The sequence below is a fragment of the Ciona intestinalis genome, unplaced genomic scaffold (assembly GCF_000224145.3).
Source record: "Ciona intestinalis unplaced genomic scaffold, KH HT000074.2, whole genome shotgun sequence".
NCBI lineage: Eukaryota > Metazoa > Chordata > Ascidiacea > Phlebobranchia > Cionidae > Ciona > Ciona intestinalis.
The window spans coordinates 305141-324834 of NW_004190396.2; the positions used below are offsets into that span (position 1 = coordinate 305141).

General features: G+C 36.1%; 2 protein-coding genes and 1 long non-coding RNA gene across 6 annotated transcripts in view; 2 read left to right on the forward strand and 1 right to left on the reverse strand.

Annotated features, from left to right (window-relative positions):
• Positions 1-8341, forward strand: part of LOC100177769 (multiple C2 and transmembrane domain-containing protein 1-like) — a 17558-nt gene extending 9217 nt beyond the window's left edge. For both annotated transcript variants that reach the window (XM_026838307.1, XM_026838308.1), the window contains exons 13-20: positions 882-946; positions 2971-3167; positions 3451-3655; positions 4094-4288; positions 5103-5236; positions 5649-5783; positions 6306-6513; positions 6744-8341. In XM_026838307.1, the coding sequence (XP_026694108.1) occupies positions 882-946; positions 2971-3167; positions 3451-3655; positions 4094-4288; positions 5103-5236; positions 5649-5783; positions 6306-6513; positions 6744-6806 (1202 nt within the window). In that variant the 3' untranslated portion in view covers positions 6807-8341. The remainder of the gene's footprint in view (positions 1-881; positions 947-2970; positions 3168-3450; positions 3656-4093; positions 4289-5102; positions 5237-5648; positions 5784-6305; positions 6514-6743) is intronic.
• An 843-nt stretch (positions 8342-9184) lies between these two features.
• Positions 9185-19331, reverse strand: LOC100178279 (coagulation factor IX). Its single transcript, XM_002119080.4, has 13 exons — positions 18945-19331; positions 18102-18160; positions 17623-17724; positions 14930-15046; positions 14463-14621; positions 14135-14250; positions 13732-13817; positions 12993-13095; positions 12534-12699; positions 11278-11436; positions 10843-11019; positions 9964-10101; positions 9185-9694 (listed from the first exon to the last, which is right to left on the reverse strand). The coding sequence occupies exons 1-13, from the start codon at positions 18953-18955 to the stop codon at positions 9567-9569; spliced, it is 1521 nt and encodes a 506-aa protein (XP_002119116.2). The 5' UTR covers positions 18956-19331; the 3' UTR covers positions 9185-9566.
• LOC113474999 lies at positions 10037-14227 on the forward strand. Of its 3 annotated transcripts, none has more exons than XR_003396726.1 (6): positions 10037-10119; positions 10572-10627; positions 10681-10768; positions 11302-11451; positions 12946-13104; positions 14142-14227. It is a non-coding gene; the product is annotated as an uncharacterized LOC113474999 (long non-coding RNA). The 3 variants fall into 3 exon arrangements; XR_003396725.1 differs by having other exon boundaries at positions 10072-10157; XR_003396724.1 differs by lacking the exon at positions 10037-10119 and having other exon boundaries at positions 10456-10627.
• Positions 19332-19694: the final 363 nt, after the last annotated feature.

A 19694-nucleotide genomic window follows, 5' to 3' on the forward strand; every position in this document is an offset into this window, starting at 1 on the left:
TCCTAGTCTCAGGTGTACCCTGGTGAAGACCTCACCCTTATAGATCATAATCTTTATTATTGAGCGTCTATAAACTGAGCCAGTGGGTAACATTATGTATACGCAGGTTATGTAAGTTTGGATTATAGTTAGCAATCCTGTTACACATTCCAATACAACACCAGGTTTGCTACAAGACATTGAACCCGCTATGGAAGGAGGAATTCACCATCCAACTTTGTAATAAAGAAACTTCTATGTTGGATGTTACTGTGTGGGATAAAGATTCTTACAGGAAAGATGATTTTATTGGGAGGTGGGTTGGTTGTGATGTCATATGTGTGTGTGTGATGTAATGGTCAACTCTGGTCTAAATCCCAAGGTCTTCAAAATCACCTCACCCATATGGAACAGGTGTAATAAAATTTGATAAATATTAACTATGGTATGTTCTGTGAATCTGGCCCTGATCTAGCACTTATATTGTTGGGCGATTCCCGTTGCAACACGCTTAACGACAATTGCTCCAACCCAGTCGCCACTTATGTGTTATCTAAGTTGTCAGCTAAACAGAAAAACAATCACCCACAAAGTTACATACATGGTAACTCGAAGCTGGCATGAGGTGTATGAAACAGAACACCTGTGTTGTAACAACTGTTGTTGCCCCGCCATGCGAGGATAAATAAGTTACATACGTGGTAACTTGTAAGCGGGTATGAGGTTTATAAAACAGAACACCTGTGTTATAACAACTATCATTACCCTACAAGCGTAAATTAGTTCCACACATGCATACAGATGTGATTTGGATCTATGGAACCTTGAGCGCGAGGTCACCCATTCATTACAACTGAACTTACTCGATACAACGGGTAGTTTATTATTCCTTATCACTGTACATGGGGTGGATGCTGGCGAGAATACATTGACGTCATATGACCTGGGGAACCTAAGGTCCAGATATGTAAGTCATATTTATACATATATTGTATTATTGTAATGTATTAATAGTAAGTCATAATGTACGTTGTTACATGTTAGTGATATGACTGTCATGTTTTTTATTTCATCTGTCGTTACCCACCTACTTTTTCACAGTTCGTTTATTCATCATGTTTTTCATAATTGTGTTATGGCTCATATGTGAGGGATATTTATACGTGATACATTAGAAGGTGGTGTCCTGTTTCTTCCACCAGGCATAATGTAAATAATCTTTAGCAGCTTATATGATATAATATCTCGTGTATTTCAAATATTTTTTTCAATATTACGAAATACAAAATATTGATAAAATGTCGGCTTTTTACAACTTTACCACAATAGTTATTTAATTATTGAATGTCTTGTAAACAACAACAGCATAAAAATAATAAATTACTTTTACATTTAAATTAATATTATTTTTTACCAAAGTTTTCTATTTATTTATATATTACAATATACTTGGTAGCAACAACAGTCGAGTTAACTCTTTTTTTTACAATATTATGACAGACGAAATGTTTGTGCAATAAAATGTGTGGTTTTTATCAGAAAAGGTATTTATTTATACATTACAATAAGCCTTGTTAGCAACAATGTTAGAATAATATGTATTATGCAAACTCTACTTTTCACTCTGTTTGTGCTGTAACCATTTCTCACCCAAAAACAAAATAATTACTTCCCAATTACAGCTTCCCCTTATTTAATATTTATGAGGAGTTGTTACACTGAAGTGACACGCTGACAAGTCAATTTATTTAAAATATATCGACCCCCATTACAACCAACCCAACTGCACTGTGATATGAGACATCTTATTGTTACATCATATACACCAATATAACTTTAAACATTACCCCACACACATATATAGAACATGGGGAATTATTACATTTTTTTAGAAGGTCTTACATGTGAAAATATTTATTTATAGTAGGGTGAGGGAAGATGGGACACTTTTTTATTCTATTTTTTTGCGTCCCATTTATCCTCGCGACTTCCATGGACCGTTGTTAATTGTTTAAAACACGATCAAGATATTTGGATATTTTGTGCTAAAGTTGTCCCATCTTCCCCCAGCCTACTATCCATAAGTTCCATTTATTTATAAATTACATTGTGCCTTGTAGCCACAACAGCTTCAAACTAATAATATACATATGTTCATTTAAAAAATTTATGTTTTTTACCAGAAGAGACATTTATTTATAATTTATCACATTAAAAGTGGTAGCAACATTATGCCTTGTAAAAACTTATTGCAGACAAAATAGTGGTGTAATGAAATGAGTCAGAAGATCTATTTGTTTATATATCACATTTCACGTGATAGGACCAGTTTATTTAACAAACTGCACTCAATTAATGTCCTCGTGTAGTCGATAATTGTGTCGCGCGTCATATTTATAGATCATGCGCAGGACCAGTTTATTTAACAAACTGCACTCAATTAATGTCCTCGTGTAGTCGATAATTGTGTCGCGCGTCATATTTATAGATCATGCGCCTCTTCCATCAACCACTAATGCAACTCATTTATTATTTATACGAGTCTTCGGTCTCAGTTTATTATTAGATCCCAACATATGTTGACATTAGGCTGTTCTTACTGTTAATACATTGATGTTTGGGGCTGTAAAGCATTACATGGAAAACTATTAACAGATTTGTAAAAGTTTTTATTTTTAAACAGGGGTGCTAATAATGTTAATTCATTGGTGTACGGGAGAGTGTAAAGCATTACATTTGTAACAATTAACATATTTTGTAAAAGTTTAAATTGTAATTCCATCTATTCTAGAATAAAATAAAAACCTTAATTAAATATATTTAACATTAAGGTCATATGTGTACAAAACAACTTTGTAAACATTAAATAAATAAAAAAATAGTAAAATTAAATTTAAAAAAAATTATAAGTAAATTTCTAACATTAACTTTATTTAACAGTAAATTATATGTACAGTTCAACTTCATAATTATTTAATCCATTTAATCCAGAACAAGATGAAAACCTTTGAGGATTTATCGGACATTGGTTTTGCTGAGATCAAGATAATATCGGCAAGTGGTTTGCGAGCTGCTGATATTAACGGGAAATCCGACCCGTTCTGCGTTGTGCAGTTGTGCAATGCAAGAGCTCAAACACAAACTTGTTATAAGACATTGGACCCGGTGTGGAACAGGGTGTTTACTTTGTAAGTTGGGGTTATAATAATGATTTGTGAATCGCATATTCATAATACAGTGGTCAGAGTGCCTCTCCTAGATCAGAGGTTATGGGTTCAAGGCTCGATGCTGCTACCTTTGGGTTAGTGTCTTGCTCAAGGACACGTACGCCCACAATGGATCGTAACCTGCCAGATTTGAAGCTAGATTCTACTCATTCAATTCACCCATACACACCTACTTTAATATTACATACATACCTATTTTCTTAATAATTTCTTAGCATCTATTAATCCACGTTTTCACCCACAGCCCCATCAAGGATGTGCACGATGTGTTCGAGTTGTTCATCTTCGACAGCGATAACGTAACGGACCGTGAGTTCCTCGGTCGCGCCTCCATTCCTCTGCTCAACGCTGTTAATGGGGAGGAACATGTTTATGCATTGAAAGATAGAAAGTTGAGAGAGAGGACAAAAGGAAACGTGACGATACAGATCAGTTACATTTATAACCCCGTGAGTTTGTGTGTGTGTTATATAAGTATTCTATATGAATAAGGTTCTGGAGGACTTGGGAATCATCCAGGTTTGCCCATTACCCTCACAATCATATGTGTTCTATGTGGGAATAATTTTCTATGGAGCGGATCCATATTAAGAAACTTAGGATTTTGGGCAGAGTTGGCCCATTACCCCAAACTCCCTGTTAATTTAGAAATTACGTTGCAGGTAATTTAGTGTTAATTTATTATAATATTTTGATTACACCTTAAAACATCTACAAGCACTTGATCTAGAATTCTGAACCTCACTGAGGCAGTTTACACGCACTTAACACAAAGAATTCTTACTTTTTTATATTGCTTTAACCTATAATGTCCATTTATGATTTCCAGATTATAGTAAACAGCTTTTTACTTATCAAATGAATAAAACTTAACGACGAATGTCCAGATTCGCGCTGCGATTCGTACTTTCACCCCACGGGAGGAGAAATACATGGAGGAGGATTGTAAGTTCAAGAAAGCTCTTCTTCTCAACAACTTCCAACGTGTATGGCGACTCGTGCAAAGTATAATCGCGACAGCTGAGTTCGTAAACTCCTGCTTCACTTGGAAGAATCCTCGCAGAAGTGGAATTGCTTTCCTTGTGAGTTGGTTCAATTATTTTTAGTTTCTTTTTAGATTAAATTGAAAACTAAAACCATCTTTAGTAATGGGGAACCTATACCATATCTTTTACTTATCATGTTTTTAACAATTAATATTTAGTCGTTAGGGTGTAGTTATGTAATTCTATAATGTCTGATGGCATGCCACGTTTTTGGAACCACATAGAATAAAACACGGTTAAACTTGAGTAAAAGTAGCTGAAGCTGTTGCAATCTGTGGTAAATGATAAAGCAGTGCTAGATGTTCCAAAACAAACCATAAAACCCCAACAACTGATCAAGCTGTTTCTACCATTAACGATTAATGTAATAATTTTTTCCCTAATTTCATAACTGAATTAAATTCATTGATTATATTAATCAATACAAGTTCTTTAATGGAACCTTTATTAATTAATTATTCATTCACTTTTTATAATAAATAATTGTAGATATAATTGTACAACTATTGTCACAAGTTTATTGATTAATATTTGCATACAGCACATTAGTGTCAATTAACATACACAAACAATTTAAGTCTGATCTTTTGGCAAGTTTATCTTATATAATACGAACGCACAAACCTAGTCAATGAAAAGGAACGTCAACAAAAAATATTAACAAGAAGAGATTTAGCAGGTTTAATTAATCTACGACAACAACAGTTTGTTTTTTAAGTTTGCCTGTCTCTAACCAAGGGGTAATCGGTTCAAGGCTCTATGCTTCTACCATTGTGGGTGTATGTGTCCTTGGGAATAAACACTTATGGCTTTCATTAATAATGAAATATTACACAAGGTTCATCCACAGGCGTTTCTAGTCATAGTATGGAACTTTGAATTATACATGCTCCCAATATCATTGTTGATGCTTATCATGAAAACATACGTTGATGTGTTCGTTAGACGCCAACCACTAGCGGCAGTAGAGAGTGGGAAGTATAAGTGAGTTTGTGATGTCATACTTAACCTATTGTTTAGAAACAATTAAAAGTTTTGTTGTTTTTTTTAATCACGATTTTAAACGTCCCCCAATTTAAGAAAAGCCAGGAAAATTTTACGTAACAATTATATTTATAGTTTTGACTTGTGATTCCAACTTAACAGACAATGCTCCAATAATGAGTTGTAGCAACCTGTGTGTTTGGGTAATAACCCTGGCCTAAATCTCAAGCCACATTATGTAGCTTACTGTACTACCTTCCATATAAAATCGCACAAGAATTATTTCATATTCATTACTTAACAATACCCACATAGTTAGTAGTACCTTCGAAACATTAGGCTAACCATTATTACACTTCATATATTATTTGTCCCATAACACATATGACTTATGACATCACATTACCCATAGTGATGATGATGATGAAACAGAGGACGAACCGAACAAACCAAGTTTAATGCAACGAATATCCGCACTACAAGATGTGCTGACCAAAGTTCAAAATATCCTGGATTATATTTCATCGTTCGGGGAGAGGGTGAAAAAGTAAGTTATGATGTCATAGTGATGTCATCATGTATAGAATAATGGCTTGAATGCTACCATTGTGGGCGTATGTTTCCTTGGGCAATACACATAGCGGTCATTTCTTCAACCCACTTGTCACTAATGGGTTGAAGAAATTGTCAGCCATACATAAAAAAATCTTGCACAAAGTTACATACATGGTAACTTGTAAGCAAGCACGAAGTGTATGAAATAGAACATCTATGTTATAACGATTGTCGTTGCCCCACCATGCGAGGATAAATAAGTTACATACGTGGTAACTCGTAAGCTGGCATGATGTGTATGAAACAGAACACCCGTGTTATAACGACTGTCGTTGACCCGACATGCGAGGATAAATAAGTTACATACGTGGTAACTTGTAAGCAGGCACAAGGTGTATGAAACAGAACACCCGTGTTATAACGACTGTCGTTGTTCTGCCATGCAAGGATAAATAAGTTCATTCATACATATGCATTCATACCCAAATAAATACCCAACATTATATCCTCACAGCACATTTTCATGGAGAGTTCCTTTCCTATCATGGCTTGCTGTTTGTATATTCTGCTTGGTGGCTTTAGTGTTATATTTGTTCCCACTGCGAGCCATAGTTCTGTTATGGGGAATCAACAAGTTCACTAAGAGGTTGCGGAAACCAGATTTCGTTCCAAACAACGAAGTGATGGATTTCTTATCAAGAGTTCCTTCCCATGTACAAATTGTAAGTTGAATTAAATATACAAGTCAACTTTTATAGTTAAGATTATCTAAATAAATATTTTCGCCCAAAAAATTTGAAAAACAAAACTGCAAAATTTTATTTTGTTATAACGTTTTATTATTCATGGAAAAAGTGTTGAATACACAAGTAACTTACACAATGTTCGTTTTATAAAGATTTTATTTTAATATTTAGGAAATTATGTTTTTTCTAATCTCTTTGTTTTACAGGATGACTTCAGGGAAATCCCCATCGAACAAGGATCACCTAGGAGTTCTAAAAAGAAACGATGATAATGACATCATAATGAAAGACTATGATGACATACTTGATGACATCATCACACTATGACGTCACGTATGTTGTTTTTAACAATACTCATGACTGTTAATATGATCTTTATTGTCAATATTTCAATTCTTTTTTCCTTTTTTTTTTTGGTTTATTTGACTTTAACACAGCAATAATAATAATTACCAAGTGCTGGAAAACAGGGATTCCTAAACATCACACCACGAAGTCTTTGAATCCCTGTTTTTGAATCACAAGCTTCCACACACCATGTTCCTTAACATTGCCCACCATGGGCGCCAAACCTGGGGTGGCAGGGTGGGCAGGCCAACCCTGGAACTTTCCACACTGCGTAATTTAGTAAACATTACAACCAATAATTTAGATTTGCTTCACAGGATTGTGTGTCTAACTATATTCCTGCCTCCCCTGTGTTTTACAAAGTTTGGCGGCTACGTTGCCCATTATTGAGCTTGTAATATTTGTTCCCACATTTACTTGTTAACATGGCATGTTAGGATGGCACAACTGTACATAATGTAACTATATAGTAGGGTGGGGTAAGATAGATACTGTAAGCACATAATATCAACAATTTCCTGAATCGTGTTTTAACAAGGCTCTTTCAGAGTTGTGTAATAAAAATATTCTTTGTTTACCACCAAATGGGACGATAAGAGGGAATGAAAACATGTACCATCTTGCCCCAACCTACTATGGGGATGTTATGCATTACTTAGCAATGCTAGCACATAGTATCTTACATAAATATCCTAATTTTATTTTCGTTCCCAACAATATATATTGCATTCATAGTTGTCTATTATACTGTAGTTGTCGTGTAGTTCCCATGTTATAACGCAGCAATATTTAATGAAACCAAAGACTATTCAACCTCAAAGACTTATTTTTAACAATAATCATAATGTTTATGTAAAAAAAACACAGAAATATCAAATCTTGTTTTTATTTACTCTGTAATTCAATTTTTTTTAGAAATATTTCTTTTTTTTCTTCTTTTTTAAGTAACAGTTAAAACTTTTTGCCGTATAGTTGAAAGATAATTCTACACAGTTTTGGATCTTTTTTAACATATTTGCAAACTTTTTTAATAATAAAACGCTGTCCAAAATTACACAAAGTTTTGTTTTCATTTAAAAATTGTTGATCTTTCTGTAAAGACAAAATTGTGCTTCTTTATTTAAAATACTGAATTGCGTTATTTATAAATGTTTTTTCGCTCTTTTTTTGTTTTTTTTCCAAATCGTTAAAATGACCAAATTAACAAATTTTCCATAATGTTTCGTTATTTTTATTTTTTTTATTTTTCTTTTAAAATAGAAACAATTTTAAAAAGAAAAATCATAGTATCAACTATTAAGTAATAATTTCATTCATATTTTCTTAAAATAAGAGTGCGGGAATATTTATGGTTCCAGTTAATATTGAGTTGTTTTGCACACTTTACCTTCTATATCCCAAGCAGCCGCGATCAACTTGTTTAGTTTTTTAATAAATTTCAGACTTTATGATGTATTTGCCTCATGCTTGCTTAAGGGTTAACAAACTAATTTAACCACGACAGTCATTATAACACAGGTGTTTCATACAACTCGTGCCCGCTTACAAGTTACCATGTATAGTAGGTTATTGAATGTAACTTATTTATCCTCGCATGGCGGGGCAACAACAGTTGTTATAACACAGGTGTTATGTTTCATACACCCCGTGCCCGCTTACAAGTTACAATGTATGTAAATTTGTTGGTGATTGTTTTTTTGTATGGCTGACGATCAGGCTAACCCATTAGTGATCACTGGGTTGGATCATTAAGTGTCTCGCCCAAGGCCTACAATGGTAGCAACATTAAGCTTGAACACGATATCAATACAATATGTCTATGATGTTGTGGTTGTTGATGATACCAAATACAACTCTATACTGAGACATTAATATATTTGTGTCCGGCGCCGTGGCATAGTAGTTAGCATGCCTGTCTGTAACCCAGGGGTAATGGGTTCAAGGCTCGACGCTGCTATTATTGTGGGCAGATGTATCCTTGGGCAAGACACTTTAACAACAATTGCTTCAACCCGGTGGTCACTAATTGGTTATCCGAATTAACAGCCATACATAAAAAAAATCCCAAAAAAATAAAAAATAATTACCCACAACGTAACATACTTGGTAACTCGTAAGCTGGCAGGAGGTGCTAAACCCGTGTGATAACGACTGTCGAGGATAAAGTAAGTTACATTCATTCATTCAATATATGTTGCTATCAACACCTAAGTGCAGGGGTCTGTGTTTTATGCTTGGCACTGCTACCAATATAGGGGTGTGTGTCTTTGTTCAAGGTTCAACAATTCTTTAACAGGCAGCTGTAACTACACATTGGAGTTAAGGATATTCTTTTTATTATATGTGGTTTTTATTCAAGCAAAAATAACAGAATTGTGCAAAATAGAAAGAAATGGAAGTTTGTACAAGATTAAGTGCTAGTGCAGAATCCCCCACCATGTTTTATACTAACTTCTAATAAATTGCCTTCTTTCAATTTTACTATGACTTGTTGGTAGGATCTACACTAGTACCCAAAATCGCAATAAATTAAACAGGAAAATGAACTACTGTTGGTTTAACAATAATTTGTACAAATAAATGAAAAACAAACAATGCTGCAAAAAATAGTTCAATTGGAAAATAAAGCGCAAGTCATAATTTGTCCAGAAGTATTGTTGCATCATAATTGAAACCATTACTCAGCAAAATCCACATGTGCGTCGGCATTTTTCTCGCATAAATGATGACATGGCAGGATTTGAACAATAACTGACGTATAGTTTGCAAGCTACTGCTGAGTCAGCGCTGTCCTGGCAGTTTGTTATTTCTATGGAAATTTTTTATGTTTTTTTAGAAAATTTTTTTTTTTACAAAATCTGGGGTCACATTGTTCAAATGCAGTTCTACTCATAGTTGTCAAACATAGGGAACCTCATTAACTTCTTAAGCTTCAAACTGTTAGAACATGGTATCACCCCTGTTTTAAAAGTTACGTCACTCCACTCGTCCCTTAAGTTATTCAGACAACCCATAAAACAGGAATAACAACGTATGTTTCCTGCACTCAATATTATGTTAAAACATACTAACATGTACCTCCATTATTCAATTGGCAACACGACCTTGCACAGTTAGTTGCCATGTAAGATGGGAAGGACCGACACTTATCCAACTTTGATTCGCAATCGGTGTGGGCGTCTACAAGTCCTTTGCATGGGTTGTATTGGCGGGGACCTGTGGTGTAGTGTGGAGGTTGTTGATGTGAAATAAAACATATTTGTCATAAAAGGGTAATGCTGTTGTTATAACACGGGTGTTCTGTTTCATACACCTCGTGCCCACTTACAAGTTACCACATATGTAACTTATTTATCCTCGCATGACGGGAAAACGACAGTCGTTATAACACAGGTGTTATGTTTCATACACTTCGTGCCCACTTACAAGTTACCATGTATGTATGTATTTATCCTCGCATGGCCGGGCAACGACAGTCGTTATAACACGAGTGTTCTGTTTCATACACCTCGTGCCTGCTTACAAGTTACCACGTATGCAACTTTGTGAGTGATTATTTTTTATGTATGGCTGACAATTTAAACAACCTATTAATGGGTTGGCCCATGGACACATATGCCCACATAGGTGGCAGTGTTGGGCCAAGGGCAAGGTTCTGAACTAACCACTGTCATTTAAACTCTCAGGTGTGCTTCACAGATGACCTCACCCTTATAAAACCCAAAACTACTTTAGGCCCCAGGTAAATATGTTGTTGTGTATAATATATAACATTACTTATATTTAAATCTTCAGATACAGAAGGAAAGATCATGTTTTATAGTTAATACAACAACAAAAAGAAATTAGCAACAAAACAACTGTCGATATACACACGCTGGAGGTAAAACTACTTGAAAAAAGTATCAGATAAATCATGGCTGCTAAACCCCACATTACGATATATATATAACTTACATAACCCTGCAGAGTCGTTCCCCATCTGTGTTCGTATCCAACCCTCATAATGTACAACGTTAACGTAGACACCATAATATCTCGCTAACCCACAACCTCGGCCAAATGACGTCACACCAGATAAATACCAATCGCATGAGTCAGCACGTTGGCATGCCAACGGTCCTCCTGAGTCACCTTTTAAAAAATTTATGAAATTACAAAGGAGATGTCATTAATTTAAATTGTTGGTCAAAACCAAAAATGATAACGTATCTTACACAACAGACAAAACTTTGGTTTCAATCAAATTATTGTTATTTTTTTGCACCAAAAAAAAGTTTTGGAAGTCGAAATTATATTGAATACCATAAGTAAGGGTATACGACAAACAAAGTAACCTGAGATTTAGGTTAAAGTTGACCATCACAATAATATATATAGCAACCAACATACCATTACATGCGTCCTTCCCTCCAGCTTCATACCCAGCGCACATCATCATGTTTCCATCGATGACATGAACGCCTCTATAAGCTGCCACGCATCTGGTCGTATTGACAATGGGGACGTCAACTTCTTGCAGAGTTTGTGAAGAATCAAACCCTGTGTTCTCTGTGGTTGATTCGGGTTAGTATTAATGCATATATAGTGTTATGTTTTATAAGTCCTCTGTAAAGAGGGTTTTTGTTGTTGCATTGTTTAGTAAGTATTCTTATCTATATGGGTGAGGTTTCATTAACATTAAGTTGATATATTATCGGAAGTTGTAATATTCGATTACAAATTATTGTATAATATGGGTGAAGTAAGCCATGAAACATTGGGATTTAGATCGGAGTTGACCATTACCCCAACATTGTATATGCACATTCTATTCTATATGGGTGAGGTCCTACAGTGAGGCACGTCATGGAACCTGGGATTTAGGTCAGAGTTGGCCCATTACCCCAACATTGTATATGCACATTCTATTCTATATGGGTGAGGTCCTACAGTGAGGCACACCATGGGACCCGGGATTAAGACCAGAGTTGGCCCATTACCCCAACATTGTAAATGAACATTCTATTCTATATGGGTGAGGTCCTACAGTGAGGCATGCCATAGAACCTGGGATTTAGGTCAAAGTTGTCTATTACCCCAACATTGTATATGCACATTCTATATGGGTGAGGTCCTACAGTGAGGCACGTCATGGAACCTGGGATTTAGGCCAGAGTTTGCTCATTACCCCAACATTGTATATGCACATTCTATATGGGTGAGGTCCTACAGTGAGGCACGTCATGGAACCTGGGATTTAGGCCAGAGTTTGCTCATTACCCCAACATTGTATATGCACATTCTATATGGGTGAGGTCCTACAGTGAGGCACGTCATGGAACCTGGGATTTAGGCCAGAGTTTGCTCATTACCCCAACATTGTATATGCACATTCTATATGGGTGAGGTCCTACAGTGAAGCACGCCATGGGACCTGGGATTATATATATGTAGGGTTCAACAAAGTAGCAACTTTGACATTGTATTAGTATTCCACATTATTAGTTATTACTGCGTATTCTATACTCATCACCCAGTACTCATCACCCATTAGGGTGTAGATTGTAGTATCTTGGGTCTCATGTAATTGTAGGAACAAGTCCATACCAAAAATGGTACCCACATATTAAAACCAACAATATTGTTATAACCCCCCACCCACCCACCTGTTCGGCCGAACCCCGTCACCCAGCACTTATCCCCGGGGTTAGGTGTTTCCCCACAAGGGAGACAAATAGGGGTGATGATGTCATTAAACACAACGGGGCGACTCAGCTTTATTAATGCAATGTCGTTCAAATACTCAGCGGTGAAACCGGGGTGTACTATGATCTGAAAGTATTGTGAAAATATTATAAAAAATGATGATGATTCCATTAAAATAAGAGACTAACGATTTCATTTAGGCAAAATGTATATGCATATAATTTGCATGACCTAATATTTGTCTGTTACGCTGTCGTGGCACCAGATCCTGAATGTAGGTAATTTATTTTAATGTAGATACTAGATATTGTCATTTAGATTCATTCATTTATTTAACACATTAAAACTAAATTCTGTTGAACTGTTTTTCAGAATACAGAACAGAGCATTCAAGGGAATTCCCCTAAACAGCGACCAACCGTTTCAATCTCTCTTCGTTGCCTCCTAGTGGTATCGAGATGTGTAAGATGAGAACTCCTGGTGGTCCCGAGGTAAACAAGAAGACCGGAGTAAGATACAGATCTGTAAGAGGTGGTTGGGTTATATGTTGTATATAAGTATAAGTTGTGTATATACAAGTGTATGTAGTTATTTAGGTTGGGGGTATTGCAGTGTGTGGGTGATTTACCCAGGATTTCATTTGACAAGCCCTTAATAAGGGTAAGGTGGTAGCAATGCAAATATAATTGATAAACTTGAAGTGTTATGGGCGAGTAGACATAATTATTGGTTGTGTGCCCTAATGGTCAATATGTAGGTAGAAACTTAGCCAAACACATGTCCTACAGTGGGTTGACTTAACTTAATACATTCTGCAAAACAGGTAACTTGACAGTGAGCATAAGGTATATGGCCCAAAGGCATACCATGTTGTAGGAGCTCACCTATATAATTATAAGACTAACTCGACAATGAATGAATGAACGAAATTTATTTTCGTCTCTTCGATCACGATACGAAGAACAAGAGAGTTGACAAAAGCGAAAAGACGGGTAGTAATGGTAAAACAACAGTTGTTAAAACACGCTTATTGATAAAAAAGAAAGAAGTAATGTTTTGAATAAAATGCTTGACCGTTACACCCTACAGACAATGAGCATGATATGTATGAATGGTGAATACACCATGCATAATGAGCATAAGTTATATAAGCCAAACCTGAAACAATGAGCAGCCGAAACCAACCATCGATCGGATATTAAGGTTGCTCCGCAGTGAGGATGCCTTCTGTATAATACCTGGGCCTGTAATAGGAGTTGTGATGTTACACTGACAATGTGACAACACACACTTTAAATACAACAACTAAAATAGTGGATGTAATATTGTATAGTTGTAGCTTAATATTAGAAATAGCTTTGTTGGTAAATCTATTCTTGTTACACCAATGCTATAAAATAACTTCTTAGTAATTTTAATGCACCAGCGTTTTGTCAGTCAGACAGAGATGTCATTTTAAAACATGTAATAGGTAAATTTAACGGCCAAAACTCGAACAGCATTTTTTAAACATAGGGACCTTATTTTTAAATTTACTGTTCTAAACTTCACACAGTCTTACCATCCAGGGCCAGGCAGCCACCACTGAAGCCGTTCCACGGAAAACTCTTCTTTCAGTTTCTGTTGGGGCAACTGGTACCACCATGCTTCTTATACTGGCTGTTGTACCACATGAACCTGGAGATTGAAGGATGGGATTAGGCTAGTATGTAAACTAATGTAACTTATTTATCCTGGCATGGCTGGGTAACTACAGTCGTTTTAACATGGGTGTTTTGTTTCATACACCTTGTGCCCGCTTGCGAGTTACCTTTTCTATTACTTTGTGGGTGTTTCTTTTTCATACTCGTCAAAGATACAATGGTGTTATATAAGTAATGTCCACTTACCATTTCTAACTTTACAACATGAACCCATCCTGTAATAATTCATCTCATTAGTGCCGTTGCATCGGTAAGGTTGACAGGAATAAGATCCAATTGTGTTGACACAAAACGCGGGGAAACGAAAATAACAAGGGTTTGGTCCTTCAGTGCATTCGTCAATATCTGTTGTTATATTGGAATGAATGTAACTTGTTTGTCCTAGCATGGATGAGTAAAAAACAGTCGTTATAACACAGGTTTTGTTTCATACACCTCATGCCAGTTAATAAGTTACAACACATGTAACTTTGTGGGTAAATGTTTTTTATGTATGGCTGATAATTGGACAACCCATTAATGACCACTGGGTTAGAACAGTTGTTTCCAAGTGTTTTGCACAAATTTATACAAATTAGTTTTGGGCTGTTTATATATGCACCGGACACACATGGTGTACCATACACCTCATGTTGTCAAACTATAAGAAGTACCTTCACAATTTCTATTATCGGATTGGAGTCGGTATCCTGACTGACAACCACAAACTGCCGCATCACCAGTCCAGTTGCACAGTTGGTTACAACCTCCATTTGTCAATGAACAAGGATCTAAATAAAATATTTGTATTTTTGAAGGTAATGCCCAAGTATTTTATATGTTTATGTGGTTGATTGAATAATAAGTTCAAAAGAAAGATTTCTATATTTCATGAACTAAAAGTATCTTATATCTTACTGATAAGTATCTTATTTCTATTTTTCATGATGATATAAGTATCTTATTTGACAATATATAGTGATTTAAAAAAGCTTTTCCAAGAACTGATTTTTTGCCATAAAAAGACAAACTTTATTAAAAAACTATGATTTTAATTGACAAGCCTTTAATAATGGTAAGGTGGTAGCAATACAAGTATAATTGATAAATTTAGAATATTCAGTTGTAATTAAACTTGAAAGTTGAGTTTGTTTTACTTAATCCATCAGGAAAAACTGGTCTTATTGGAGATTAAGTTGTAACATTTAAATGTCAACTGTCGATTGAACAGCTGATAATAAATGTTACAAGCCCAAAGGCAAGGATAAATTTAGTTCAAAGATTATTCTGATATTTATGAGGTGTGGTCAGGGTGTGTAGGTGGTTTCGAAACTACTTTGGATGGGTGTAACTACTTTACAATAATTACTACTTTGGAAATGAATTCTAGAAAGTCCTTTAGAAGATGAAAGATAAGGTTGGTTTATTTTTTATGTTTATATGGGTTTTAAAAACACCTAGGTGTGTTTTAATTATTGCCACTCCCATGCCCACAGTCGAGTTGCTGAAGCTATTGCAGTGTGTGAATAAGCAGACATGACTTTTGGTTGGTTTGGTCATTTATATCCGGGAAACTTGAATGACTAATCCATGGTTGCCACTTCCATGCCCACAGTCAAGTTGCTGAAGCTATTGCAGTGTGTGGATAAACAGACATGACTTTTGGTTGGTTTCCAAAGTGTAACTTAATAGTTGCCACTCCTGCACTTAACAATTATCTTTTGGTGAAATTTTGATAGGGTATATAATGCAGTAGTGGGACACTGTGTTTTGCAACTAAATTAATCTCAAAATTCCCTAGCACAATTTCTGTATGTAGACATATGGAACCGCTGAGACCAAAATACGCGCGTGTTGGACGTTTGAGTTACTGCCCCCACCGTAGCGCGCTGTTCGAAAAATAATGTGGCGAGTTTTACCGTCTGTCGTTTTGCAGATAATTCCCATTTCTTCGTTGTTTTATCTAATTTGATCTTCCCTATCGTTGTTAAGATAATATGAATTTATTTTTCCAAGGTGCGAGCTCGAAAACAGTAGTTTTAACCGAAAAATCGTCATTATAGACATAGCTTCGTAAGGAATATATGTTTACCAATCATAAAATTGACTTTCGTCCCTTTTAAATGTTTCGCAACCGCCGAAACATTCAAGTTTATATTTAAATGCAACCGAAAAGTAAACTAATTATACGCGCATAGCAGTCAAAGCAACGTCATAATAAATTTGCAATTGAGCAATTATGACGTAACAACGACTGAAAACGAGAATTTATTTTTCCGCCAATGATTCAAAATTTCGCGGAATAATTTTATTTTTATCCCTGGCGGTTGAATATTTATGACTACTCGTATTGTTTAGGTGTAATTCAACCTGATGACTGATATAACAGTGTAGCAGTTATCTTTTCAACTGTTTTAAGTTTTCAACGGTACATAAAATGGCGGAAAAATTTAAAAATATATTCACCTATAAAGTTACACACGTGTTGACTCGTAAGCTGGCACGAGGTGTATGAAACAGAACACCCGTATTATAACGACCATCGTTGCCCCTCCATGCGAGAACGAATACGTTACGTTCAGTATATTTTTTACAGCGTTCAAGCAATTACCGGCATTTTAGTTGATTTCCGGCGTTATAAATCCAACGCTCAGGCCATGAAAGTAAAGAACATAAAAAGCGCCGTCCGCTTCGTCGTTTTGTGACGTCATTTTAGAGAACCATCGGCGGTTTCGAAAGCCAATTAATGGTTGTGAAACACTTGTGTCTATGTATGATTCTACATGCGCGTTGCAATCGCCTATTGGCCGCAATTAAAGGAGAGTTGACCCTAAATCTATGGTTGTCGTTCCCTGTCATAATTCCCCCTCCGTTGTTTTATTTATTTAATTTAATTGCAATCGGAGAGGCTTAAGTTATAGTAGGGTGGGAGAAGATGGGACACCTTTTTCTTTCTATTTTCTTATCCCATTCGGTAGTAAACAGAGAACATTCAAAGAGTTCTAAAATCGTATCTTTACGACTTTCATCGACCGTTGTTAATTGTTTAAAACACGATTAGGATATTTGGATATCATGTGCCAAAGGTGTCCCGTCTTACCCGCCCTAATATATAGTACTGTGGGGGAAGATGGGACACTTTTAGTTAATAATGTTCAAATATTCTGATCGTGTTTTAAACAATTAACGACGGTCGATGGGAGTCGTGAGGATACGGTTTTATAATTATTTAAATGTTCTTTGTTTACTACCAAGTTGGACGAGAAAATAGAATTAAAATGTGTCCCATCTTTCCCCACCCTACTATATTATATTAGCACAGTAAATATTTTTCACTCTCATTAAAACATTAGACCAACCTCCTTACCTGTCGGGCAGCTATTACACGTTAACTTGCACAACGTTCGTATGGCTGCAACCCCGCAGTGCGTGGATAGTCGACTGCATGTTGGGGAACCGTCTACGCAATCTGAGGATTCAAATCATTGAATATTAGTTAAAAAATTCATAATATATTTGTAATGCTTTTTGACAGTGTCCCCGCGGATGTTCTGTTTCATACACCTCGTGCCCGCTTACAAGTTACCACGTATATAAATTTGTGGGTGATTGTGTATTTGCGAACTTAGTTAAAATAGCAGCAAAGATAGAGTAGTAAAGATAAAATATCGGTTAAATAAACGCGCTATAGGTTAAACAAACACGGCAATTATTGCTAAAAAGCGTTGGCAATACATCTTAAATCCACAGTAGGTAAACACGCCACGGTTAAACTGTTGTTTTTGATTTAACTAGTTTGATATGAAGTTAAATTCAATTGCTCAACTAAAGTTATGCCATACTAACCCGAATACACGCCCGGTAAGCATGAAGTGGTGACCATAATAAGAAGTAAAACTTGAAATCTGGAAATGAATAAGTTAATTGTAAAGCATTGTGTTGTTTTATATTTTTAGCGGGTAAGTACTAACACGGTGTCTTATTGCGGGTATATGCGACGATCCAATGAATAAATTGACCTCATCGTAACTTATACTCCCTAGCGGCTTAGCGATCCTCGCATGGCGGGGCAACGACAGTTGTTGTAACATAAATGTTTTGTTTCATACACCTCGTTTTACCGCGTAAGAAACTTTGTGGGTGATTGTTTTTTTCTTAGTTGAATCACTTTGGACAAAGCAAGACCGAAATTGAATAAACGTATTTTAGTTCCGCCAGTGAGGCTCAATCCTGGACACCCTCCGACCACGTGTTTATCAATTAAAGCGGTTCCTCTTAAACCGGAAACATTGATTGTGACGAGTGTGACGTACAATAGCGCATACTACGTAACAATGGTATATGGACAGCAGTGTGTTTGATCACTTTCAATATATAAGGCTTATGATTTTCGGATTAGATTCCCACTGTAGCGGGTTATATTATACACAACAGTGGGGGTTATGACTTGCGTTAAATCGCGGATAAATCTCTATCTGATGACGCCATTAGAACAAAGCTTGTAGCGTAGTAATACGAAAATCGTTATGTGACGTCATAATTAATATTCGCGTAAACGCGCAAGAGAGAATGAAATAGAACAAACAAACAAAAATTTGCGTTTTAAAACAAATTATACAGAATACACAAGTATATGTTAACACTTGTGGTAGTTACATTGCACTTGTAATGTGAATACAACTGGCTTACCTTACGTCCATGTTTGCTGCTGTTCTGCTTTCGTTAGAATTGACAAGTTGTAACTGCCACCATATTTATACACCTCTACGTAAGTTACGTCATCATACGGGTATGCATCCTGGCCATTGTTTTACCGCTGACAATATTCTTATAAGGAGTGACCTCGACTTGTAAACAAATGAATGCAGAATTATATAAAGCGCTCATACACCAGACACCCGGATATAGAGATGCGTCATTCAAGTTACAATGGCCGCCTTGAACTTTTTCTTACTCACGGCTTAAGTTTCTGTAATAGCGGATATCTAGTTTCACTTACTCATGCGTAATTAGGGGGGTTCTTGATATAAACCTGCACCGAACACGTATACAATAAACTACAACATTCAGTTACTGAATATAAATAGAGGGGATAACAACGATGTCGATGCGAGCGCGTGTTCTCGCGTACCCCGCGGGTATTATGACGTCACTATTTGAACGCCGCCGTAGCACAGCGGTTAGCGCGCTTGCATCTAACCCACAGGTTAATAGTTCAAGGCTCGTCGCTGCTACCATTGTGAGCATATGTGTCCTTGGGCAAGACACTTAACGACAATTGCTCCAACCCAGTGGTCACTGATGGGTTGTCCAATTTGTCAGCCATACATAAAAACAATCAACCACAAAGTAACATACATGGTAACTCAAAAGCGGGCACAAGATGTATGAAACAGAACACCCGTGTTATAACGACTGTCATTGGCCCGCCATGTGAGG